Source organism: Anas platyrhynchos, chromosome 3 (assembly GCF_047663525.1).
Source record: "Anas platyrhynchos isolate ZD024472 breed Pekin duck chromosome 3, IASCAAS_PekinDuck_T2T, whole genome shotgun sequence".
Classification (NCBI taxonomy): domain Eukaryota; kingdom Metazoa; phylum Chordata; class Aves; order Anseriformes; family Anatidae; genus Anas; species Anas platyrhynchos.
The window spans coordinates 119,634,497-119,659,117 of record NC_092589.1 but is presented as its reverse complement, the minus strand read 5'-3'; the positions used below and the strand labels follow the sequence as shown (position 1 = coordinate 119,659,117).

Here is a 24,621-nt window from a genome sequence, read left to right as displayed (position 1 = left end):
CAGTGACACCCATGTGCCCCTGCAGCAGCTCAGCCATTGCCTCGCTGGTGCACCCACCACCTGCTCGAGCAGCAAAATAAACACAAAATTCACACTTCTGTGGCCAGTTCTTGGCCACAGCACCTGCCCAGGGTCGAGGGAAGCTGAAACAAGCAGGACCCAGAAGATGAGGAACCTTGTGCCAGCTGAAGGTGCCGAAAGTCAAAACCCCTCTGCCCATAAATGCGTTGTCAACGCCCAGCAAGAGCAACCCCGGAGGTGTCATGATTTGTCGCTGGTGTCCCTTGTCCCCTGCCTTGCCGCCCTTGGTGTCCCTTGTCCCCTTGCCCCACTGGAACCATCCCAGGCCATGCTATGAGGTCCAGTCCCCGTGCCCAGCCCTGACCGGGGACACCGAGCCCCTTCTCCGGTCCCCAAGGGCTGGGCACCTCCACTGCACGCACGTCGGGGCTGAGCACACACCGTTTGGCTCTTCTGGAAGAAAGATTTTTATTGAGATCTTGGCTTGGACGGGAGACATTCGGGGTGGGCACATTTTGGGGGGACAGGGAGTGACCACGAGGAGTGGTTTCCAGGCACCGCAGAGCCCTGCCAGCTCGCAGATCAGAGCCAGCCCCCATCAGAGGGCACAGACCAGAGCTGGGGGCGCAGCCACCGAGGACCGTGAGCTTTTGGGGTGTCCTGAGAGCCAGAGCTGATGGCTGGTTTCCCTCCCACCCCCTGCAGCACCCCATCCATCCCCGTGCTGTCAGTAGAACACCTTTTCCAGGTAGGTGTTCAGGAACATCCCCGTGGGGTCCAGCTTCTCGCGGACAGAGCAGAATTTGGGGAAGGCCGGGTACATCTTCTCAAAGTCCTTCCTGGTGCAGCTGTGGGCCTGGGGGAGAGAAAAAAGAGGGGGCTGCCCGTGGGTACAGCCTGCCAGGAAGCCCCCCTGGGTAAAGCCACATATTGAGGAGCTGCACCGCATCTCCTCAAGGCACCCATCTCCCTCTGGGGCTCTCCTCTGAGCCTCTCCCAGCCGCAAAGACCCCACCAAGGGACGAGAGAAGGACCCCCCCGAAATGTGAGGACACTTCTACCTTTGCCCAGTGCGGTCTCCCACCGTATTTCTTCATGATGCCCTCGTAGGTCAGCCAGTAGTTGAGCCGGGGCACGTTCTTCCCATAGGGCCTAAAGAACAGGCAGGGGGGATATCATCGGGGGCCGTGGAGGGGATCGCACACCCTCCCCCCAAAAAATGCTCCCCCAGGGGAGAAGGGCAACCCCAGGGACCAGTTGCTGGCTTTTTGGCCAGCACCAAGAGATGGAAACCCTCTTGGAAACATCACGGCAGTGCCCAAGACCAGGCTGGATGGGGCTGGGGGCAGCCTGGGCTGGGGGCAGGGGTCGTGCCCATGGCAGGGGGTGGCACTGGGGGGCTCTGAGGGCAGCAGGGGAAGGGAAGGGAAGGGAAGGGAAGGGAAGGGAAGGGAAGGGAAGGGAAGGGAAGGGAAGGGAAGGGAAGGGAAGGGAAGGGAAGGGAAGGGAAGGGAAGGGAAGGGAAGGGAAGGGAAGGGAAGGGAAGGGAAGGGAAGGGAAGGGAAGGGAAGGGAAGGGAAGGGAAGGGAAGGGAAGGGAAGGGAAGGGAAGGGAAGGGAAGGGAAGGGAAGGGAAGGGAAGGGAAGGGAAGGGAAGGGAAGGGAAGGGAAGGGAAGGGAAGGGGGGGCTGCAGCTCACCTGTACATGATGATGTTCATGTAGCAGCTGTCCCGCTGGAAGCAGGGACTCAGCCAGATGCCGTCCCCCCGAGCGAAGCGTACCTCCACGGGGTAGTGGGCCACCATCTTCGGGTTGTTCTCCAGGGCAGCCTTCAGCTCCAGCAGGGCTTCCTTTGTCTTCTCACTGCCCAGGAGTGGCACGGTTAATGCCAGATCCCTTTGGGTTCAACCCCCCCCAGCTCCATCCCTGGCCCCATGCTAACTCAGGGCACGTCCCAGCGCCCCCCTCCCATTGCTGTGCACCCCGGGATGTGGTGTGACATGGAATTGGTGCCCCGGGACAAGGGTGCCAAATGTCCCCATGCTATGTTTGAAGCTGGGAATGGTGCCACTATCCAGGAGCCTTTCCCCGTGGCCTTGCTGCTGCTCTGTGCACCATGAGCTGGGGCAGAGCATGGGCAGGGGATGGCTTTTGGGGTTTTGGGGTGGCCTGCGGAGCCGTTTACATGGGGATGGCCCAGTCCTGCACGTGCTGCTTGAAGCGACACTCGTAGTTGAAGATCTTGTAGCTGACGGCAACGTTCTCCACCCGGGAGCTGAAGAGGAGCCAGAAGAAGAAGCGGTTGATCCAGCACACCAAGCTGGGCACGAAGGTGCTGCGGGGGGAGAGCGGGAGGTGAGACCCCGGTGCCAGGGCAGGGAGGCAGCTGCGGAGCCCCCAAATCTCATCCCAGGGGTGCTGGGCAAAGGGGGTGCCCCCTGAATGGGGCTGGAGCCCACCCTGGGGCTCAGGACTTTTTTGGCTAAAAGCTCTCTCTCTGCTGCAAAACCTCGGCACGCTGCTGTGTGCACACGAGAGGGCAGTGCAGCCCCAAGCATCAGCCCCAGCCCTGCTGCTCCTGCACAGGAACTCTCTAGGACAGGAGCAGGGAGCCTTCCTCATCCTCTTCCTCCCAGGGGTGGCTGGATGGGGTGCTGAGGGACACAGCCCTGCCCTGCCACCATCCCGGGGACACCCGACGGCACAGATCTTTGCGCAGAGGTGCAGGGGACGGAGCTGGATGAGGAAAAAAAAAACCCTGGAGAAAACCCACCCAAATCCTGGGCGCTGCCCGGATGGTGCCCCTACCTGATCCAGAGCAGGAACTCCAGCAGGTAGTAGCCAACGGCATAATCCCAAAACCAGCTGGCGGAGGAAGAGGGGGGCTGCAAAGCCAAGCAGAGGATGATGATGATGGTCATTATGGACGGGCAGGGGCTGCATCCTTCCCCACCCCACTGGGGAGCACGGGTTTGGAGAAGGGCACCCCAGGACCCCCCCCAGATCTCCATCCCGTGAGGAAATAGGGCCAGAAAATCCAAAATCCAGTCTCAGAACGAGAGCAGGCTTTGGGAGGGGGATGCTGAGGGCTTGCAGAGCCCCGGCTGTGGCCGTGCTGAGGGATGCAGCTTTGGGCACGTCTCCAAACTCCCCTTCTCCCTTCCTGCTCGGGCCCGGCAGCACCTGCCTTGTTGGTGGGGTCCTGGTAGATGACGCTGACGTTCTCGCTGTGCGGGAACCACAGGAATCGGAAATATTCGGATCTCTTCAGGTGGTCCTCCAGGTGATCCAGCACCTGCAGCAAACCAGAGGGAACGGGGCCTGGAGGGAGCCAGGACGCACACACAGCCAGGATGTGCGGCACGGCCCCATCCCAGAGGTGTCCCCTGCTCCGAATGCAAAGTCACCAAATTATTCATAAAGACACAAAAAGGAGCTTTAGGAAAAGCAGCTCTTTAAAGACACCGTGGGCGAGCTGCCTGCTGGCAGCCGAGGACAGCGAGGAGCGGGGAGGTGACAGCCGGGACGATGCCGGTGACGGGGCTGGGGGTGGCTGCAGCCCCAGGACAAACTCAGCCTTGTCCCAGGGACATGGAAAACGAAATCCCCAAGGAAATTTTTGCCTGACCCTGCAGATATGGGCAGGCACACCAGCCCTCGTCCCTGCTCTGTGCAAGGATGGTGAGGATGCGTGCTCACCCTGGGCACGGTGCTCTCCATCGCTTTTCAAGCAGCCTCCCCGTCCCCAGTTCCTCTCACCTCCTCTCCTCCTCCACCGCTTCCAGCTTCGCAGAAAGGCTCAAAGACAACCCGGAGGCTTTGCTCCAGGAATTTGCTTGACATAAAGGGGGAAGCGTGCAGGGAGCAGTGACCCATGGACGTAACCCCAGGGAGGTCAGGGCTGCTTGCTTCCAGATGGGCCGTTGGTATTAACGAGCTATTAATCAGCAGGCCCGGCTGTTTTAGCACCCAGCACTTTGCTGTGACCCCTCCATAAGGTTACAGCCATCGTGCACTCGCGTGGTGCTGGTGGGACGGCAATTAGTGTTAATTAACAACCAAACGCTGCTGCCATCAGCTGCACATCTGCACTGCTCGCAGAGCCACGAGCTCTCTCCAAGAAGGTCCCAGTGCAGCGTGTTTTCTGGCTGGAAAAATCCTTATTTCCAGCTCCTTGCCTCCCCACGGGAACAGAGGGTTGTGCAAGCAGAGGCAGGAGCCACGACCACACGTTTTGACCCCCTCGGTGTAAGGAACAAGTGCACCGAGGAGCTAAAAGAAGTGGTGGAAAGAAGGGTGCAGCGGGCAGCAGCCTTCCCAAGGTGATCCTGCTCGTCTTCCCGAGCCAAAAAAAAAAATAAAAAATAATCAAATTGCCAGCAGGGCGACCTTTAAAATGTGCTCCTTTGATCCCTCTGATAGAGTCAGATTGGTCTGAAGAAAATAAAGCCGTCGGCTTTGTAGGCTAATTGCAGCAGAGCCGAGGGCAGCGAGCTGGCCGGGAGTCCTTGGGGACGCTGCCGGCCGCCTGGGCTGGAGGCAGAGGTTGGCAGCGGAAATCTTGGCGCTGTTACGTGGCCAACACACGCAACGGAGATGGCCCTGGAGCACGAAGAGACCCTGGGGGATTTGCTGAGCTTCGCTTCCCTCCCGGAACAAACCCCTCTGCTGCGCAAAGGCCGGGTCAGAGCACGCTGCTTGCCTTGTGCTGTCCATCAGAGCAAAGCAGGAGAGACGGGGAGCTCGTGGTTTTGGGGAAGAGGTGGGTGCTGAGCCTCTCCCCGTTGCCTGTACCCCCCTGGGAGATCATCTTCCATGCACCAAAAGCAACGCCAGCCCAGGAGGGACCGGGTCAGACCCTGCACTGCGAGGGGATGCACAAAGATTTGGGCACCAGGTGGCCGTGGGGGACCTGGGCTTGAGGGATGCGCCCCAAGGATTTGGGACACATTTACACAGGACACACCACGGGGCTCGGGTGGCCTCAGGTGTGCCACGAACCCCCCTTGTCTGTGCTTTGATCCTGGTCACCACGGGCAGCCAGAGCAGCTGGGAATATTCCAGGGATGGAGACGATCACGAGGCCAGGAAAGAAGGCATGCAGATCTTACATAACCGCAAATCCAAGCCCGGCTCCTCTGACACATGTATTATTTGCAACGTCTTAGATAACTCGGGCTTAAATATTTCAGGCAACCTGCTCCCTTGCCATTATTCTCTTCCGCTTCGCTGGGCGGCTCGACATGAAAGCCTGGAGATCTGGAAGCGAGCGAGGAGCAACGACAACGGGGGATTGATAATGGCATTAATATTTATAGAGTGCATTCCTGCTTCGCCCTCCTGACAGCCCCGAGGGACGGGGAAAGACACGCCGGCCCCGCGGGGCCGAGGGCATGCCCTCAGCCTGGCCCCTGCTCGGCACAAAGCTCCAGCTCCTCGCTAAAAGGCAGATTAGGAGGTGTAAAACCTTCCTCCGGCTGGCACCCTGCTGTTGCTCGAGGCGAGATCTGTCCTTAGGAGAGCTCCAGGGCAGTGCCAAGCCACCCTGCACACCCCTGGTGCCCCGGGGGGAACGGGGAGGGCACGCTGTGGCTGGACCAGGCGTCTCCAGAGGCACCTTCCAACCTCGGTCACTTGGAGATAATGTGAGATTTGGGCTGAGGAGAGGTGCCTGAGCCTGGCTGAGGATGAAAGCAAACGCTTCTCCAAGCCTTGCTGATCAATCCTGCAGCGAATCCTGCTGCTTCAGTCCCAGGAGCATCCATTTTTCATGAGCCCAGCTCAACCAAGTTTTGTGCTGTCGTTGGCCAGGGCTGGAACTGGCCCTGTGGGACTGGGAACTGGGATGAGACAACGGCTGGAGGTGCTGCTGAGGTTGACACACCAGCGGGGGTGTCAGGCCTTGCAGGAGGACAAAGACAACCAGAAGCTGACTCAAATCCAAGCTCCAGGAGTGTTTGCTTTCCATCACCACTGTTTTTTTCCTTCCTGCTGGATGCTGTGCCTCAGTTTCCCCATCCAGCAAGGTAACTCCTTCCAGCGAGCCCCGTGGTGTTGGGAGGCCACCAGGACTCCCAAGGGTCTACGTGCAGGTGGTGCCGTGCTCTTGGTTTTAGCCCCCCGATGACGGGGGTGACCTGGGACACGCTCGGAGCCAACCGTGGGGTGCTCAGCACCCGATTGAGGAGCTCGCCCCATCCAACATCCCGGCACCACGGGGGTGGGAGAGCTCTGAGGAAACGCAGCCAGAATTAGGAGTTCATATATCGGCAGAAATGGGGAAAGTTGGTTTCGATGTGTTCCCAGGAGAAAGGGTTCCTCGGAATTGCTCTCCAAAAATCCCCGCAGGGCCTTCAAAAGGCTCTCTGAAGGATCTGGATGGGACAGCCACCAGTGCCATACACCCCAATCGAGGTGATTGGGAGCTTTGGTAAGACGGAGACAGCTGAGGCCAGTAGTTTGCCAACATGGGAAACCATTTAAAGGGAGTTTTCCACCGTGGGGCTCCATGCAGCTCTGTGGCTGGGCGCTGAGAAGGGATTTCTCATCCCCAGCGTGGTTCCTCTCAAATTCAGCTCCAAAACAAAAAAAAATAAAGATTGAAACGCTGGGAGGTGGAGAAGCCCATCCCAAAACCAGGCAGCCCTCACGCACGAGAAGGGCTGGAGGTAAGACCGAGAGCACAAGGTGCTCTAGGACCATTTCAGGGAGCAGCTTCACCCCTGTGCCTTCCCCTGCGGCTCTCCCCTCTTGCCCGGCTCCCCTCTGCCCATTTCTCCTGCCGGGAGCTTTGCCCAGCCCCGGGGAGCCCTACCTCGGTGAGGGTGGAAGGGAAAGCCACCTCGTGCAGGTGGAACTGGGGCACGCACTGGAAGGTGACGGTGAGCACGACGCCCAGGCAGCCGAGGTGCAGGCGGGCAGCCTGGAAGATGTCCGAATTGACCGATTCGGAGCACTCCAGGACATCCCCCGAGGCCGTCAGCAATGAGAGAGCTACGACCTGCCAGGAGGAGAGGAGAGACATCAGCAAGCACTCCAGCTGGTGGCCCGTCACCAGCCCCGAATCTCGCATCCACCCCAAATCTCACGGCTGGGGGCTGCGCCAGGGTGATCTCTGCTGATCTGCACCCCACCAGCCCCAATCCTGCCCCTTCTGGTGTGGTTGCATGAAAGGATCCTGCTCTCCTCAGGGAATGCCAGGAAAAGCCATGAGCTGAAGAAATAAATCTTCCCCAAGTGACTTCACCTCTCCACACCCATTAGTAGGATCACCATACAGGTTTTGAGCTAGGAACGGGGCATTTTCATAACTGTTTAATTAAAAACCAACCTGGGCACTGCTGAGGCTTGGTTTGGGGGTGGGCTCCAATATTAGGACTGCTTTTCCTTTGGTACAAACTATTTTTTTGGGTTACAGGGTCCTTTCTGGGTCAGGATGACCAGCCCCAGAGCGGGGACGATCCCCACAGGCACCGGTCGATGTCCCTGCATCAAAACCATCCCCCGGGTCTCACCTGGGTGGGGAGGATGCCGTGCTTGATCCCCGTGTTGTGCGTCCCCGTCCCAATCACGCCGGCCGCTGCCACCTCGGAAACGGCTCCCAGACTGCGGGCAAAGGGGTTGGGTGAGCACCTCAACCTCCTCCTCGGGACAGCAGACATCCCAAAGCAACACAAGGAGAGGATTCTCCCACACCCCTTTTCTGTGTCCCACCATTTGACCCGGGGCAAGGACGGGCACCTGGGGGGCACCCAGGAGCAGCCCCCGCACGCGTCCCACTCACTTGGCCAGGGCCAGCCCGTGCTTGCTCAGCTCCACGTTCAGATCCGAGAGGAAGATGCCGCCTTCCACCGTCACTTGCTGCTTCTCCTTGTCCACCTGCAAGGGACGGGGCACGGGGACGGGCAGAAGAGGAGCTCCCCATGGCACGCTGCTCCTCCCGAGGTGACAGGAGAGCCGCGTGCCACGCGGACCCAGCTCCTAGATGGGTGCCAAAAGCACCTCTCCAAGCTTGCATCCAGCACGCCAGGAAAGGCTGAGCTGCCAGAGGGCCCCTGGCATTTGTGGGGGAAATGCCCATTCCCCTGTCTCCTGCCAGCATTTTCAGGGGCTGGTTTAGGAAAACTCCCCTCCCGACCCCTGCCCCAGGTGTGGCGGTGCCAGTGCGGTGCCCAGCCCTCGGTGCCCACCCCAAAAATGGCTCAGGACCACCTGGCCCACCGCAGATCTCACCTTGAGGATCCTGTTCATCTTCCCCATCTGGATCATGAAGTCGTCGGTGCAGGCGATGTCGGAAGGCGAGTGGCCGCCCCCCACCACCTTCACCCTCTTGCCCCGCTGCCGGGCCATCTCCAGGATCTGCAGAGGACACAGGGAGAAGGGCAGAGACCCCCACCTCCACCCTCACCTCTGACACCACCTTTACACTCAAAATTCACCCGCTGGGGTTGAAAAATTCGCCCCCCAGAGCCCAGACCCTTCTTGACGCAGCCCTCGGGACCACCCCAAAATGGTGATAACCCATTGGGGCACCCTGTGGGGCCGTAGTTTTTCCCTGCCTGCTTGCTCCCAGTGCCTGCCCCTTACCTCCCGGACCTCCTCCACCGAGGTGGGCTGGAAGTAGAGCTCCGGGCAGGAGCCGTAGGTTTTGGCCCAGTTCTGGAACCTGACTCCTCCTTGGCCATGAACCTGGAAAAAAACAAATCCAAGAAGTGAAGCAGTGCCCCCCAAACCCCCCCCCCCCCAATACCCTACACACAGCCCCATTTCCCCATCAAAGCCCCTCTTCCCGGGGCCAGGTTCCCCAAGGCCTGGCCCTTTGGGGGCTCAGGGGTCACCCCAAATCCATGGGGTCCCAATGGTGACATGAGCAGGCCACTGGGCCTGCTGCAGGAGGCCAGGCCCATACTGGGGACATTATGGACATAAATACACATGGAGCCCTGCCCTAACTCTTCGTGTGGCCCTTTTGGGGACATATATATGGACATAAATACAGATGGAGGCTTGCCCTCCCTCTTCGTGTGTCCCTTCCTCTCCTACCCCCCTCATCTCATTTTCCTTCCACCCCTCCCTCCGATGCATTCAGCTCTTGTGCAAAGATCCCAAATCTGGCCAAACTGCCCCAAGAAGCAGCAGGGGCTCTCCCAGGGGGGTCCCAGCCCCTGCCACCCCAATGCCCCCTTCCCAATCTCCCAATCCCTCCCCTGAAGGCTTTGCAAATCTCCCAAAAGGAGATCGGAGCCCTCGGGGCAAGGGGGCTGCCTGAGTTCAGAGACAGGGGGAGCAGGCAGGCTCAGAAAAAATCTGTGGGTTAGAAAAAAATAGGAAAAAAAATATAGAAAAAAATAGGAAAAAAATAGGAAAAATCAGAAATCTGTGGGTTAGAAAAAAAAATAGAAAAAACATTCCTGCTCAGCAGCCGGAGCCTGACCTTATTTCGTAGGAATCTGCTGCCTTCCCTCCCCCCTCTCCTGATCAACCTTCCTTGTTTCTCATCCCCATCATTTAATTTGCTATTAAATCCCCGTCGAAGGTCGCAATAAATAAAGCCCTTCACACGCCTGCACCTCCCTCCCCACCCCGAGCGATGGGAAACCCACCCCCCCCCAGCTGGGTGGGCTCCCCCTTACCATGCTGCCGGCCTCCTGGAGCTGCTGCTGGAGGTGGGGGGACGTGGGGGTGATGTGGGGCGGCGATGTGGGGTGGCGAGGCTGGGTGATGTGGGGCGATGATGCGGGGTGATGATTTGGGGTGATGGGGGGCAGCGATGTGGGGCGATGTGGGGCGATGTGGGGTGATGTAGGGTGATATAGGGCGATGTGGGGCTGCTCCTGCTGCCTGGGTTGGTGAGCAGCTGCTCCTCAAGCCTGGGGTCAATGAGTAACAGCCCCGCACCCACCGAGCTCTGCAGGGGGAGGAAAGGGGCTGCGCCCTTCGCCCCCAGGCAGGTGGGGGGGAGCTGGGCTCGTCCCACAGGGCTGCTGCGAACCCTGGGGCTCTGGGAGGAGATTCCTCCATGTGAAGGCATGGCATTCCCTGGAGCAGCAGCCAAAAGGGTCAATAGGGAAAAATCCTGCCACGTTTTGGGGCTGCGTGACCCCCGGCGGGGTGGGCATGGGGAGCAAGGTTTGGCCTCCAGCATCACCTCTCCACGCGCACTGGGGTTCTTCCACCACACCTCACACGCTCACTGTGCACCCAAAATTCTCTCCCCGTGAGCAGAACCCAAGCAGGGGCTGGCAGCAGCTCCCCCCGTCGCCCCTTTTCATCTGAAGGACGGATGGGGCGAGCGAGGAGCGGCACTTGCACGGCGAGGCTGCGCTTTGGTGATAAGAAAGCTGGCCCCTCATTAAGGGAGGATGATAACGAGTCACCCGAGCCGCCAGCACCCGCAGCAAGGTGACCCACGGGGGGCTCAGGACACCCTGGGACACCCGTCCCTTCCCGCACGCAATTATTAATAGGGGAAAATTGCTGCTTAATTACAGAGCAGGAGCCTGCGACGGACCCCGCACCCAGAGCTCTCCAGGGGTCCCCACGTCTCCCTTCAAAGCTCCTCCCGAGCCCCCCCGCCGCTCTTCTCCTGCCCGCATTAGAGCAAATTAATGAGTAATTCGCCCACACATCTTCCTGCCCGCATCGGCGCCCCCGGGGAGGGGGCAGCTGATTGGGGTCAGACCCCTCCAGCTAACAGCTCTGGGGCCAAGTGCTGCACCAGCAGGCGCAAAGGTCAGCAGAGCCTCCAAAAACAGCCCGAGGGATTATTCATTAACAGAGCAGCTGGGGGGGTGCACATGTGGCTCCCCTGCACGCTTTTGGCACCCAAGGGGGGTGACCCAGCTTGGGTCAGTTTACCACTGAGCAGCAGAGATTCCTTTGATTAAATAAATCAATAAATGAACAAGGGGAGGGGGCTGTTGCATTTTGCCAGCTGGTGAAGCCGTTTGTGATTTTTTTATTTATTTTTTTCTGAGTGTCTTTGTGAATCAGGGAAGGGTTGGGTGGGATGGGAGCTGCCCAGGCATGCTGCGCGCCTCCCTCCTGGAGCAATTGCTGCAGAGTTTGGCTTGGTGCTGCTGCTGCAGACCCCAAGCAGGGCAGGATTCAATCCCCTTGGGTTTATCTCCTCCTCTGCCCCGGGGCCGGGCAGTGCCTGCAGACAGGAGCCGCTGCGGCGCCTCTGCAGCTGCTGGCACAGCCCCGGGGTCCTGCTCCGGGCCGCTCTCCAAAAGCTTATTTTCAGGAGACCTGCAAAAATTTCCGACCTTTGCAGCTGTTTTCCTCACTGTCACATCTCATTCGCACATTGCAACCTGTCCCCAAATTGCAGTGTGTTCCCAAATTGCACCACATTCCCAAATTGCAACGTGTCCCCAAATTGCACCACGTCCCCAAATTGCAATGCATCCCCAAATTGCAATGCATCCCCAAATTGCAACGTGTCCCCAGATTGCACCACCTTCCCAAATTGCAAAGCGTTCCCAAATCAGAGAGCATCGGGGAATCAGAGAATCATTTTGGTTGCACCACGTTCCCACACTGCAACATGTTCCCCAATTCCACCACGGTCCCAAATTGCACCTGGGGGCATCAGGGTTTGCCCAAACTGCTGGCTCGTGTCTGGAGCACGCGAGGGGTCTGCCAGAGCCACGACCCCCCTGTGCAGACGGGGTCTGGGGCTTGGCTTTGCCGCAGAGCTCTCCGAGGGTCTGGGAGGTGAGAGTGATTTGAGCACTGGCAGCAAGCGGCTGCTTTTCTTTTTTTTCCCCTCCTTCTTGCTTGTCCATTTAAAAAATAAAAGATAAAATTGAATTATGGGCAGCTTCTATTCTTTATTTCTTGCCTCTCCGCCTCCGAGGATTTCATCCTCTTTCTCCTTCCCCTGATAATTGCTTTTTTTTGTGCTGTATCAGTGGGATGGGGCCCTTGGACCCGTGTCACCTGCTGTGGGGAGCTGGGTTTTGGGGCTGTCCCGGGGGGGCTGTGACCCCGTACACACACCAGGACCCCCCCTGTGCCCCCTGTGGATCAGTGGCCCTGCTGCCTTTGCACTTTGCCCAGCACCGTGGCACCCTCCCAAGGGGCAAAACCCCGCTAGGAGATGGAGCCAGGCCCCATAGGGTTACCCGAGCTTCCCCAAAGCAACCCCCAGGGTTGTAATTTAACAGCTCCAAGGGCTGAGCCTGGCCGGGGGCTCGGGGGCAGCCTGAGCCATGCCCCAAAGCGCCTGTGGTTCACTGCTTCCCCCTGCAGAGTCGATATTTTTCACTGCAGGCTCATTTTTAAGGAGAAACCAGAGGAAATGTGCATTTTCCAGCCCACCCCTGGCATGCGTGGGGCAGGAGCATCCCCAAAACACCTGCACCCCGCACCCCGGTGCATGCACCCCATGCCCATGTGGGTCCCGGGGGGACCAAAAAAAAAAAAAAAAAAAAACTAGCAGGGGATAAATAATGGGAATCCCAGCTTTAATTCCCATGCACGGGGACAAATCTGGCACGAGGCTGAGGGGCAGGTGGCGAGGTGCAAGGCCAGGCGGGGGTGGCCTGAAACCACCACCCAAGCGGTGCGCAAATCCCTCCCCCAGCTGGATTTATTCTTTGCCAAGGCCAAACCGCTGAGTCTCCGCTCTCCCAGGGCCACGCAATGATTTTTCTTCTCGATACTAATATACTTTTTTTTTTTTCCCTTGTTCTTGAAGGTTTGGATTTATGGAGCAGGAACCGCAAAGATTTTTCTCTTCTGAAGCCAACCTTTTGTGAGCTGCCCCTCGTGCCGAGGCAATTTCTTTCAAGCCTCTGCTCCTTGAATCAAGGACTTGAAACCCCCCCGGCTTCTCCCTCACATTTTCTGTTTTCTTGATGCTTTGGTGACCCCCCCAAGGAGCCGGACATCGGCCACGGGGCATTACGAGGACGTGGCTGGTTCGACGCCTTCATCAGTGCTCACCAAAATTTTATGGATCCATTGCAGGGTGCTTCTTCCCACCCCAGCCCAGCTGAAGCCTTCCTACCTGCCTGTCCCCCCCCCAACCTGGCCGGTCAAACCCCTGCGGGGGGCTCGGTGCCCTGCAGCCCCCCCAAAAAAAACCTGTAATGCAAACCCAGGGGCACCCGGCGCCTTTCTGGGGGCGTTTGCATGGCTCTGGATGGGGTCCCTTGGGCTCACCACCACCCTGCCCCACATCTGCTTAGGGTCTGGGGGCTGTGGGGCGCCTCTGCGCTGGGGGGGGTCGCTCTGGGCTAACCCCATCCACCCGTCTGCAGAGCCTCAGAGCTCCCCAAGCGTGCCGAGGATGCGTGCGCCCAGGGGACCTTGGATGCGTGCACCCAAGGGACCCAAAAATGCCCGCACCCACGGGGCTGAAGGCTGCAGGAGAGGGGTCAGGGAGCCTGGATTGGAATTCAGGATGGGGGGGCTGCCAGAGCAATGCCTTGCTTTGGATTTGGGGGGTGCAGTGAGGGAAAGGGGCTCGGGAGCCATCCCCAGGGTGGGCGCAGGACCTGGGCACGGTGCGCTTGCAGCTCCAGAGCCCCCCGATGGGTGCAAGCACCCAGGGGGGGGGGATTGCACGAGGGGCTGGGGGGGCTCCCTGTGCCCCTCAGGCTGCATTCTGCTCTCCTGCAAACGCCCCCGACAAAACAAGTGACGAAGCCAGCCCTGGTGCCAGCTCTGGGGCCCCCTTGGCAGCCCCCACCTCGCTCTGGGCAGGCTCTGGCCGCCGCTCCCGGCTTTTATATTCCAGCAGCAGCCTCCAAAACAGCTCAGGAAGCCAGCAGGATGGGGAGAGAAAGAGAGCCAGAGCTCGCTGGTGGATTTATGGGGAGCCGGAGGGAGCGGCTGGGGGGCCCCACTGGCACCCCGACCCCACAGCTCCCAGGGGTGCCCCCCAGCTCGGATCCGTGCCTGGGGTGCTGAGCATTTTGGGGGGCTCGCTGGCAGAGCCAGAGGTGCTTGGAAGGGAGATGAGCCGGGGTGAGCAGACGGACAAACCGCAAACCCTGCGCTGAAAATAGCCGAGGAAGAGTTTTTTTGGGGGGGAAATACCAAGCGTGTTTGCCCGCTCCTTCACGCCGCCCCGGCTGTCTGCTCGCAGCTTCTGCTGGGGCCAGAAAAAGGGGTTGGAGCTGAGGAAAATGGCACGGCAGGCACGAGGAGGAGAGCCCTGGCACCTCGGGGACGCCGGGGATGCTGCGGCACCAAGCCGCCCCGAGGAGCAAGGGGGGGGATAAGAAGCAGGGGCTCAACCCTCTTACGAGCCAGCAGAGAATCTCCAGGGGTGCCCCAGCCCTCGGGATGGCCCCGGAGGAATTTGCAGGGAAGGGCTGAGCCCGGTGCTGTGGGGACGTGGGGCTGGCGCATCCCCAACCCACGCTGAGAGTCGATGGGAGCCCCTCGGGTCGCTTTGTGCTTTATTTCTCCATGTTTTGGGGTTTTTTATGGGGGGGGGGGGCGATTTTGGCAGCAGCATTAATTCTCACCAGTGCATCCAAACCTCTCTGAGCACACCCCCGGAGCACGGGCAGCCCCCCGGGATGGGGTGGAGGCGATGCAGGGAGTAGGGGGGGGGATTTGGGGTGCTGTGGGGGGGGTCTGCGCCCGGCCCCACTCACAGCCGGGACCCCCTGGGCATGGCCACGTCGGGGGGGAGCCCCTCCAGCCACTCCACCAGGATCTTGTTCAGCGCCGCCGGCCTGGCAGGAAGGGCACAAATTGGGGTTTGGAGATGGATTCTGGTGGCACTGGGGGGGGAGTGCCCAGCCCCCGGGGGGGGTGTCGTTTTTTGGTACCTCTCCATCTGCGTCCAGTGGCCGCACTCCTCCAGGTGACCCCGGCGCAGCTGCGGCACCTTGAAGGGGGGCAGCAAGGGGGTGTTATGTGCTGCCCCCCCACCCGGCAGCAAGGATAAATCCCCCCCCACATCACCTCCACCCCCCTCTGGGAAGGAGATGTTGCCCCCTCCCCGCTTATCCCCTTCCTTTCCACAGCTCCCCAAACCCAGGGGTCCCAGCATGGTTCCCGGGCACCCCCTGGGGGCTTTTCCAGGGGGATTCCCGGGGGCTTTTCCCCCTTTTTTAAGGTCCTGTTACAACGAGGGGGGGCGGGGGGGGCGTGCACCTACCCACTCCTCCATGCCCTTGCTCATGCTGGGGTGCAGCACCACGTCCTTCCCCGCCGTCACCATCAGCGCAGGCATCAGGATCTGGGGTAGGAGGGGAGAAACACGGGGAAGGGGGTGGGCGAGGGGCACGGCGGTGGTCCCATACCCCTTTTCCTATGGGGGGGGGGGGGCACAGGATCCGTCCCCACCTTCCTGTCCTTGGCGGTGAGCGCCCAGCGCCAGTTGGGCCGCATGTTCCGGTACCAGTTCAGGGGACCCCTGGGGACGAGGAAGAAAACGGGGGTGGAGACGTTGGGGTACCCGCTGCCCCCCACCCCAAAACCCCACATCATCGTCCCCACGCGGCCTCATCTCCCCAGGGACTCAGGGAAGGGGTTTGGGACCCCCCCAGGGGTTTGGGACCCCCCTCTTTCCAGCTCCTACCTGAACCCGGACTTCTGGAAGCGCTGCACGTAGTACTGCAGCTCGGGGCCATGCAGGATCAGGCTCTCCGGGGGGTTTTCGGGGAAGCCCACCAGCAGCCCCCCTGCGGCACAAAGCGCCCGGATGGATGCGACCACCCCTAGGGCTGTGCCCCCCCCAAAAACCCCAAAATTCAGCCCCTACCTCGCTCCTGGATGCCGAGGAAGCGGGGCGCGGAGGGCAGGCGGTCCTGCGGGGAGAGAGCTCGTGGCCCTTTTTGTTTCCTTTTTTTTCACCTTTTTTTTAATATTTTTTGCCCCCTCCTCAATTCCTCCTGCCCTCTGCACCCCCCCTCCCCGGAAACCTGGAAGGTTTCTGCCCTGGACCAAGAGATGAAGTTGCAGGGATGGACAAAACGATGGCACCACGGGGAGGATGGAGAGCGCCTCCCCTGCCCTGGTTCACTCTGGTCCCTACTGATGGCAGCACGCCAGCATCAATTGGAAAGGATGGAGAGTGCCTGAGGGTCACTGGGGCAGTGCCAAGCCGCCCCCAAATCCCAGTAACCCCCCCCAAACCCTCCCCCAAGCCCCTTTCCTACCTCCTTGCGGGTGGAGCGGATCAGCGCCTTCAGCGTGCGCCCCACGTCCTTCTCCAGCTCTGCCTCCGCGACGCCCTGTGGGGGGAAACCGAGCCCGGCCCGGTGCTTGGGGGGCACAGCATGGGGACAGGGGGCTTTTTTTTTGGGGGGGGGACACACAGCAAGAGCCCCAGGGGGCAGCAGCTTCGCCATGGGGCAGGCGATGCCCACGCGAGCTGGGGAGCCCAGCACGGGCACGCCTCCCATCCTCCCGGGGGGGGGGGTTTGAGCCCCCAAAATGATCAAATTGATAAATTTCCCCTCCTTTCTCACCGGTTCCTGGAAGTAGAACTGGTAATCGAAGGTGGGGATGCTTTTCATCTTCTCCACGATGTCCACGCTGGGGTCCGCGGGCCGGTACGGGGTGTTGAGCGAGGCCACAGCCCTGTGGCACCACGGGGAGCATAAAAAGCCCAATGCAGGGGGTCGGGGGGCACAAAACGGGGCTGGATTTGGGGTGATCCCCACAGGGATGCACGCCAACCCCACAGGGGCAGCACGGCGCCGACCCACCTCACTCTTTCGGGGTAGAAGAGGGCCATGTGCCACACCACCACGCCGCCCCAGTCGTGGCCGATGAAGACGGCTTGAGGGATGCCCTGCAGGGGGGGGGACAAAAGGGGAAACCACGAGCGGGTCCCCAAAGTGAGCATCCCAATGAAAATCCCCCCCCCAAAAAAAAGAAACCAAGCAGCAGGTGGTGCCCCCAGCGCGGAGAGGAGCTTTGCCATCCTCCAAAGCAGCAAAAAGGGTTGGGGACACGGGGCACCCCGTTAATTGCCCCGTTAATTGGGAACCTGCCCGAATGGGGATGGAGAAGGGGGCAGAGCTGGCTGGAAGGGGCTGGGGGGGGGGACCCCCCAGGGCTCGGGATGCAGCCCCCCAAGGGATTGGGGTGGGCGCATCCTGCCCGGCACCGCGCTTCCCCCTCGCCTCCCTCTCCGCCGTCCCGTCCCCCCTTGGGGGCCTCCAAACAAACCCAATTAAAAGGGCAGCTCAGCAGCCGGCTCCTCATTAGCTGACGAGTTAGAAAGGTAATTAAAATTCCCTTCCAGCAGCAAGAGCTCCCCGAGGATGCTGGCGGGAGGGGGGAGGGGGGGGGGGTGAGGTCCCGTGCTGCCGCTCAGCCCCCTTCCCGTGGGGGACCCCGGGGTGCTGGCGACCCCAAAATTACTTGGGGCCCTGCCATGATCACACAAAGCCCCCTAAAACCTCCAATTTTGGGGCCAATAGAGCTAAACGTGAATCCCCCCCACCCTGCGGGGGAGCAGAAGGGGAGGAAGACCCCCAGCCGGGCACGGGGAGGGGGCGCAAGCTGTGGGGCTCCTCACCATTTTATCCAGGAAAATCGCCAGGTCCTGCAGGAGGGAAGGGGCAGAAGGTGAGACGGAGAAGGGACAGAGCCCCAGCCATGCCCCACAGGCCCTGGGGTGGGGGCTCCAACCACAGCCCCCCCCCTCCCCATATTCGCCCGTGCGCCCGCAGCGCCTCACCTTGCAGATCTGCTCCTGGGAATACTCTTCTATATCTGTAGGAAACCCAAATTCCCCTTGGGGTAGCGCTCATACAGGGGGGCCATGACAGCAGCAGCCCCCCCCGCCTCCCTCTCCACCCCCCCCCCCCCCAAAACTCCCAAGGTCCAGGAGCTTTGGGCAGCACCAGGCGGCACCCGTTTGGTGAAAAATAACAGCAAATTGGGTCACTGCAGCCAAAAGAATCCAGCTCTGCGCCCTCTGACCCAGCAGATTGGGGCTGGAAAAGCCCCGGGGGGCACCCACAGCCCCCCCCCGAAGCTGTAAGGATGGGGTCAGCTCACCCAAAGGTGCCGTGGACTCCCCGTAGCCCTTCATCTCCAAGGCGATGACGCGGAACCCAGCGTCAGCCAGCGCGGGGATCTAAGGGGGGGCGAGCAGAAAACGGGCACCCCCAGGGGCAGGCAGGAACTGAGGGGGGCAGGAGGGACACGAAGCCACCCCCGTGCCCGTGATGGGGGGGTCCCAAATCCCTGCGTGTCCCTACCTGGTAGCGCCAGGACAGCCAGACCTCGGGGAAGCCGTGACAGAGGCAGATGGGGGGGCCCTGCCCCATCTCCACGAAATGCAGCTGGACGCCGGGCTGCAGGGGGTGGGGAGCCCTCAGTGAGCTCGCTCCACCCAGCACCAGCTTTAGGGGCACCCTTGGGTGCTCCTGCCCTCCCCGGAGCCCTTTATGTGGGTTTTGGCACGCGGTGCCGGGGTGAACACCCCCAACTTTACCCGTATGGGGACGTAGCCGTGGCTCACGTCGGCCGGGTCACAGGCGGTGGGCAGGGGCTCGTCCTCGTGGAGAAGCTGCGGGGCACGGGACGGGCTCATGGGGTGGAGAACGGGACCAGGAGCCGTGCACCAGCACCACCACATCGCACCCAGAGCCACCCCAAATCCCTCGGGGTATCAATAAGGCACGAGGGCAAGCGGAGCCAATGCTGCAGCTTGGTTCCCCTTCCAGCACCGAGCCCTCCCCCAGACCCCAAAAAAGCAGAACCTGAGGCTGCCGGCTCTGCAGAACCCCGGGGAGGGATCGGGATGTCCCCAGGGGATGGCAGGGTGCCCGTCCCCGCTACCTGCCTGCACGCCCGAGAGCTCCTGCAGCTCCTTGAGGACGGTCTGGGTGTCCCTGACCAGGATGGTGGCCATGCCCAGCTCCCGGGCTGGCTTCAAATTCTCCCCGATGTCATCCAGGAGGATCACCTAGAGCAAAAGCAGGGCGAGAAGCTGCTGCTGGGGGCACCCCTGGGTGCCCCGTCCCTCCCCAACCCCACGTCCTTGGGCTCGGGGAGCTCTCCAAGGAGCTCTCCAAGGAGCACGGCTCCGGCACCCAAGGCAGCGACCGAGGGCTTTGGGTGCCAGGGGTGCCCCTTGGTGTCCTTGGGTGTCCCTGGGTGTCTTGGGGTGTCCCTGGGACACCATCGGTGTCCTTACATCCTGCGGTTTGGCCTGCAGCACCTCCAGGGCGTGGGCGTAGAGCCGGGGGTCCGGCTTGTGCAGCCCGGCGCGGCACGACTCGATCACCACGTCGAAGTGCCTGCGCAGCGCGCCCAGCAGCGTGGCCGTGAAGAGCCTCCCCGCGCTGTCGTCCACCCAGTTGTTGGTGAAGATGCCGGTCTTGAACCCTAGGGGAAGGCAGAATTGGTCAAACACCTTTTTCCCCCTTTTTCCCCTCTTTTTCCCCCCCTAATTTCATGCCACCTCTGCTCCCCGGCGCAAAAGCGGGAGCGTTTTTTTCGGGCGTCACAGCCTAAAAATCTGCTTTGAAGGCTCTGCCCACACCGCAGGCAGCTTGGTAATAAACCCAGCGCACCCTAAAACCCTCCAGGAGCACCAAAACCCCTTTGGGTCCACCCCACGGGGCTGCCCTCCCTGTCCCCAAGGCTTATTACGGGGCCAGCTGGGACCCGGTGCGCCCTGCGGCACCGCTGCTGGGGGCGCAGCAGGATCAGGCCCCGGTGCTGGGACAAATCAGCGTGACCCCAAATCTGCTGCACCAAGGCACTGAAGATGTTTTTTGGGCTTTTTCCACATGTGCACAGCCAAAATTTGGCCAGCCCAAGGCGGGACCCACAGCGGGGACATCACAACCCAGGGGCGCACGGGGTCCTGGGTGGGGACGGTGCCTCAGGACCACCCGGGGACCCCCCATACCCATGGGATTTGCTGGGAAAAGGGGGAATCTGCCCCCCCCCAGCACCCACCGTTCCTCCTTAGCACGCCGGCGGCCCGCAGGAGGGGGGCATTGACCACCCCCTTGGTGGCCATCTCCTCGAAAGCCCGGGCGATGGAGAAGGTGGGGGGCAGCGCGATGCCCGCGGCCGAGGCACGCTGCTTGCAGCCTTCCTCCGCCTCCGAGAAGAGCTGGAAAAAATAAAAAAAAATCAGCAAAATCAGCAAAATTCCAGCGGCTCCATCCGGAGGGGGGGCCGGGAGCACCCCCTGGGCTCACCTGGGACAGGGTGATCTGCCCCCGCATCAGCTTGGCGTGGGGGCTGTCGGGGCCGCCGGCAAGCAGAACATCCCGCAAGAAATTGCTGCAAAAAAAGGGAGGAGAGGTTGGTCCGGGGGGGTTGTAGGGACCCCAAAAACAAAGGGAGGGAAAAATCCTAAAGCTGGGGGGCGGCCGGGGGGTGCCAGAGCCTCCCCAAAACCAAAGGGAGGGAAAAACCCCGAAGCTGGAGGGTGGACACAGGGTGCCGGAGCTGGGGGGGGACCCCAAAATCAGGGGGAGGGAAAGACCCCAAAGCTGGGGGGGGGTAGGATATGGGATGGGGAGGATGCAGGGAGCGGGGCCGGCCTCTCCATCTCCTGCTCGTTACGGAGCTGCCCATTAATTTCGGGTGGCAGCTCAATTACTTCGCCCCGGCTACGCGACGGGGGCCGATCTGCCAGGGGAAAAAGAAAAAAAATAAAATAAATAAATAAAAACGCCGAGAGAGAAAGAGGTACTTTGTAAGCTGCAGCTCGGGGAAGAGTAATTTGCCCTATCAGGAGATCTCAAAGGGCCTTCTGGGGAGGCCATAAAATAAAATCCCGGCGGCTGGCTCCGGGACAAAGCTCTCCGAGCCACCGGCAGCGCAGCACATCCTAAAATAAAGCGGGGCTGCTCGTGCCAGCGGGCTCGCTGCCACCTTTTTTTTTTTTTTATTATTTAATAAGGTGAAGGAAATAAATGTCTCGTCGCTTGATAAGGGGAGGAATTTATGGCTCCTCCTGCCCCGCGTCCTCCCGGTGTTTCCTAACGCCTTGCTTCACCCCGGCCACGCCGTAACCGGGCCAAAGAGCAGCAGGGGAGAGGGTTCGGTTGGTGAACCCCTACCCCCCAGGGCACCCCCACGGTGCTCCCTGCCCTACAAAGACACGGAAAACCCCGTGCCCACGCAGCCACAGGGCGATAAGGGCAGGATGAACCCGCTGGGGGCAGGCTCGTGGGGTTTTTGGTGCCCTAAGACCCTGGGGATATAGGGCAGGGGGGTCCCTCGGGGCTCAGCGCGGTGCCCGGGTGCTGGTTTTTTGGGGTGCTTTGGGGCAGGATGGGGTTAAACACCCGATGCCAGCCGCTTGGGCTGCGTCCAGCAGCGTTTTGGGGAGCGGTGCCAAGGGTGAAAGGGTGCTGCGGGGAGGGGGTGTGGCGAAATGGCCCTGAGGGAGCCCGGTGGGGGAGCCCAGCTGCGTTGGGTGCTGGTGCATGGGGATCTGAGGGGTTTCGGGGTGTGACACCCGCACTGAGCACCCCATTTGGGGCTCTGGGGCTCGGCTGCTTTCTCCCGAGGCTCCCCCAAAGGAGTCAGCAGCTTGCCTCACCGCCAGGCGGGCTGCCCCGTCCTGCCCCGTCTTGTCCCATCCCATCCCGTCCCGTCTTGTCCCGTCTCGTCCTGTCTCGTCCCATCCCACCCTATCCCTCCTGTCCTGTCTCATTCTGTCCTGTTCTGTCTTGTCCTGTCCCATCCCATCCCAACCCTCCCGTCTTGTCCCATCCATCCCCTCCTATCCCATCCCCTCCTATCCCATCCCCAATCCCATCCCATCCCTCCCATCCCATTCTATCCCCCCTGTTCCATCCCATCCCATTTTGTCCCATCCCATATCCCCATCCCCATCCCATCCCCATTCCCATCCTGTCCCTTTCCTTCCATCCCATCCAACCCCTTCCATCCCATCCCATCCCATCCCATCCCATCCCATCCCATCCCATCCCATCCCATCCCATCCCATCCCATCCCATCCCATCCCATCCCTCCTGTCCCATCCCATCCCATTTTGTCCCATCCCATCCCATTCCCATCCCCATCCCATCCTATCCCTCCTGTCCCATCCTATCCCTTCCCATTTTGCCCCGTTCCATCCCATCCCACCCCATCCCACCCCATTTCGTCCCATTCCCACCCCATTTCGTCCCATTCCCATCGACGACCCCACTCCCTCCAAACCACCGCGGGCGGCGCCTCCACACACAAAATCCACCTCGTCTCCACGGTTCTCGTGCCGAGCCGCGCTCAACAGCGGCGCGGGCGGGCGAAAAAAAAACCAAAAAACCCCAATTCGGGTCCGGGACCCTCCGGACCCTACCGACCCGGACCGGGCCGGGCCGTACCTGGGCAGGCCGCAATCCCGTTCGCAGGAGCCCAGGTGGTGCTGCAGGCCGGGCCCGAACAGCACGCCGCCCAAATCGAACAGAACCGCCCGCCGCGACATTGGGGACAGCCACCGTCTGAGCCGGGATTCGAACCCGCGACCTCTGGATTGCCGCGGTCAGGACACGCCCCCCAGGGACGTCAATCAAGCGCTGGCCACGCCCCCCCCCAGCCACGCCCACCTCGTGCTCTGGCCACGCCCACTGCCCGCGGACCGTGGCTTCGCGCTGGGTCCTAGCGCCGCCCGCTCCTGGCGTGGATTCTCGGAGGGCTCGTATGGGGCTGAGCTCGGGGCTCCGTGGCACTGCTCGGGCTCCGGCCACGCAGAGCTCGAGTGGATTCGTGGTGTTCAGAGTGGAAAGGGGAAGGGGTGCATGGGGAGAAGGGCTTCTGAGTGCTGCAGGCATGCACACGTATGTACACACATGTACACACATGCACACACACATACACACATGCACACACACATGCACGTGCACATATGCAAATACAAATGCATGCACACACACATGCCCACACGTGTCCGCATGCATGTGTGAACACCTGCACGCCTCCATGCACAGCTCCGTAGCTGTTCACATGCACACAGCTACGTGTGTGCACAGCACAAATCTCCACGTGTGTACAAGCACACGCACAAGCACAGGCATGCATCCATTTGCACAAGCATGCACAGAAACATGCATGAGATGCAGACATATGTACACGTGTACAAACACACGCATGCACACACACACGTGCATGCACACACATGCATGTAGCCCATGCACGCCAAACACGCATGCACACTGAGCACGTGTGCACACCGCCAGGCACATGTGAGCGTGCAGAGGATGCGTGTGCACTGCTGAGGACGTGTGTGCACACTGAGCTCATGTCTGTACTGCCAGGCATGTGTGCACACAGAGCATGTGCATGCACACAGAACACGTGTGTGCACACGGAGCATGTGTGTGCACGCTGAGCACGTGTGTGCACACTGAGCACGTGTGCATTGCTGTATTGCATCCACATGTGTGCATGCTGAACATGTGTGAACAAACGCACGCTGAGCACACGTGTGCACACGGAGCACGTGTGTGCACACAGAGCACGCCTGTGCATTGCCGGGCACACGTGTGGATGCTGACCATGTGTGTGCACAAACACGCACACTGAGCACACGTGTGCACCACCACGCAAACCTATGCACCCCAAGCAGGTGTGTGCACGCCCAGCACACGTCTGCATGCCTGGCACATCCGTGCACACGCGTGTGAGGCTGAAGCTGAGCCCACTGCAGCCAACACCCCGGCCTCGCTCACAGCACCCCCATCCCAGGAGTGTGCACCCCCCCCCCTGTGCGTGCAACCCCCAGCCCTCGAAGCACGGTGTGCCCGGTGCCAAGCACGGCGTGCGTGTGCACGTGCGTGTGCGTGTGCGTGTGCAGCGTGGGCCGGCCCCCAGCCTCCGGAGACGCCGGCAGTGCCCGTCGTGGGACAGCCACCGAGCCCAGAGCAGCGGTGAGCGGGGCAGGGGCTGGGGGGGCTGCAGGATGGGGAGGGGGGGGCTGGAAACAGCGAGGTGTGCCATGGAGAGCCCCTGCCTCAGTTTCCCCATCTGGTGAGGCTGAAGCTTCAAAAGGGGACGGCGGGGGGGGGAAGGGGTTGGGTGGGGGGCATTGAATTTTTGCAGACAAAGCGCAGCACAGCCCGGGCATTCCCTGATGGGATGTTTTTTGTTTGTTTTTTTTTTTGGGGGGGGGGCTGCTTTGGGCAGGGTCCAAGCTCCAAGCGCGGAGGATCCATGCATTTAGCATCTGTGGGCACCCCGCTGCTGGGGCGCAGCGTCCCCCATCCCACCCCTGCCTCCCCAAAATCCCCCTAAACCCCCCCAAATCCCCCAAAAATCCCCCAAAATCCTCACAGGGGGACTGATCGGTGGCTGAAAGCCCCTTACCCAGCATCTGGCACGGCTCATGTCCAGCTGGGTGCTGAGACCCGAGGGGCTCTCTGCACCCAAGGATGCTCACGGCAGCCCCATCCCATCCCGTCCTGCTGCAGGGGGGGTCTGGGGCTGAACACCACCCCCCTTGGGGACACCCAAAACCTCCTCGCCCTCGCCGGCAGCCGCTGGTCTCCACCCGCCAGCCCCGGCGCCAGGGCTTTCCAGCGGTTCCCAGCGCTTTCCAGCGGTGGTTTTGAAAGAGCCGCATTGTCTGCTTCCCCCCCCCGCCGTGGCCCCCTGCTTCTCCGTGTGCGTGGGGGGGTCTGGGCAGCGAGCTCCCCCCCA

The 24,621-nt window shown here is 61.1% G+C and overlaps 2 protein-coding genes across 3 annotated transcripts; both read right to left on the bottom strand.

Annotated features, from left to right (window-relative positions):
- Positions 1-470: 470 nt before the first annotated feature.
- Positions 471-9,890, bottom strand: LOC101802453 (L-gulonolactone oxidase-like). Its single transcript, XM_072036640.1, has 12 exons — positions 9,654-9,890; positions 8,608-8,709; positions 8,254-8,379; positions 7,805-7,899; positions 7,536-7,626; positions 6,836-7,021; positions 3,209-3,316; positions 2,830-2,906; positions 2,207-2,356; positions 1,720-1,884; positions 1,083-1,173; positions 471-877 (listed from the first exon to the last, which is right to left on the bottom strand). Exons 1-12 carry the CDS (start codon positions 9,654-9,656, stop codon positions 749-751), a joined length of 1,323 nt encoding a protein of 440 aa, XP_071892741.1. The 5' UTR covers positions 9,657-9,890; the 3' UTR covers positions 471-748.
- A 4,528-nt stretch (positions 9,891-14,418) lies between these two features.
- Positions 14,419-24,302, bottom strand: EPHX2 (epoxide hydrolase 2). 2 transcript variants are annotated; one of them, XM_072036639.1, is made up of 19 exons: positions 24,289-24,302; positions 20,166-20,250; positions 19,918-20,077; positions 19,148-19,338; positions 18,794-18,916; positions 18,443-18,517; positions 18,207-18,302; positions 18,004-18,082; positions 17,681-17,715; positions 17,519-17,545; positions 16,701-16,786; positions 16,461-16,572; positions 16,149-16,223; positions 15,752-15,797; positions 15,569-15,671; positions 15,334-15,403; positions 15,146-15,226; positions 14,814-14,872; positions 14,419-14,717 (listed from the first exon to the last, which is right to left on the bottom strand). In XM_072036639.1, exons 2-19 carry the CDS (start codon positions 20,190-20,192, stop codon positions 14,633-14,635), a joined length of 1,530 nt encoding a protein of 509 aa, XP_071892740.1. In that variant the 5' UTR covers positions 20,193-20,250; positions 24,289-24,302; the 3' UTR covers positions 14,419-14,632. The 2 variants fall into 2 exon arrangements, with proteins under 2 accessions (XP_071892740.1, XP_038033257.2); XM_038177329.2 differs by lacking the exon at positions 24,289-24,302 and adding an exon at positions 22,311-22,476.
- Positions 24,303-24,621: the final 319 nt, after the last annotated feature.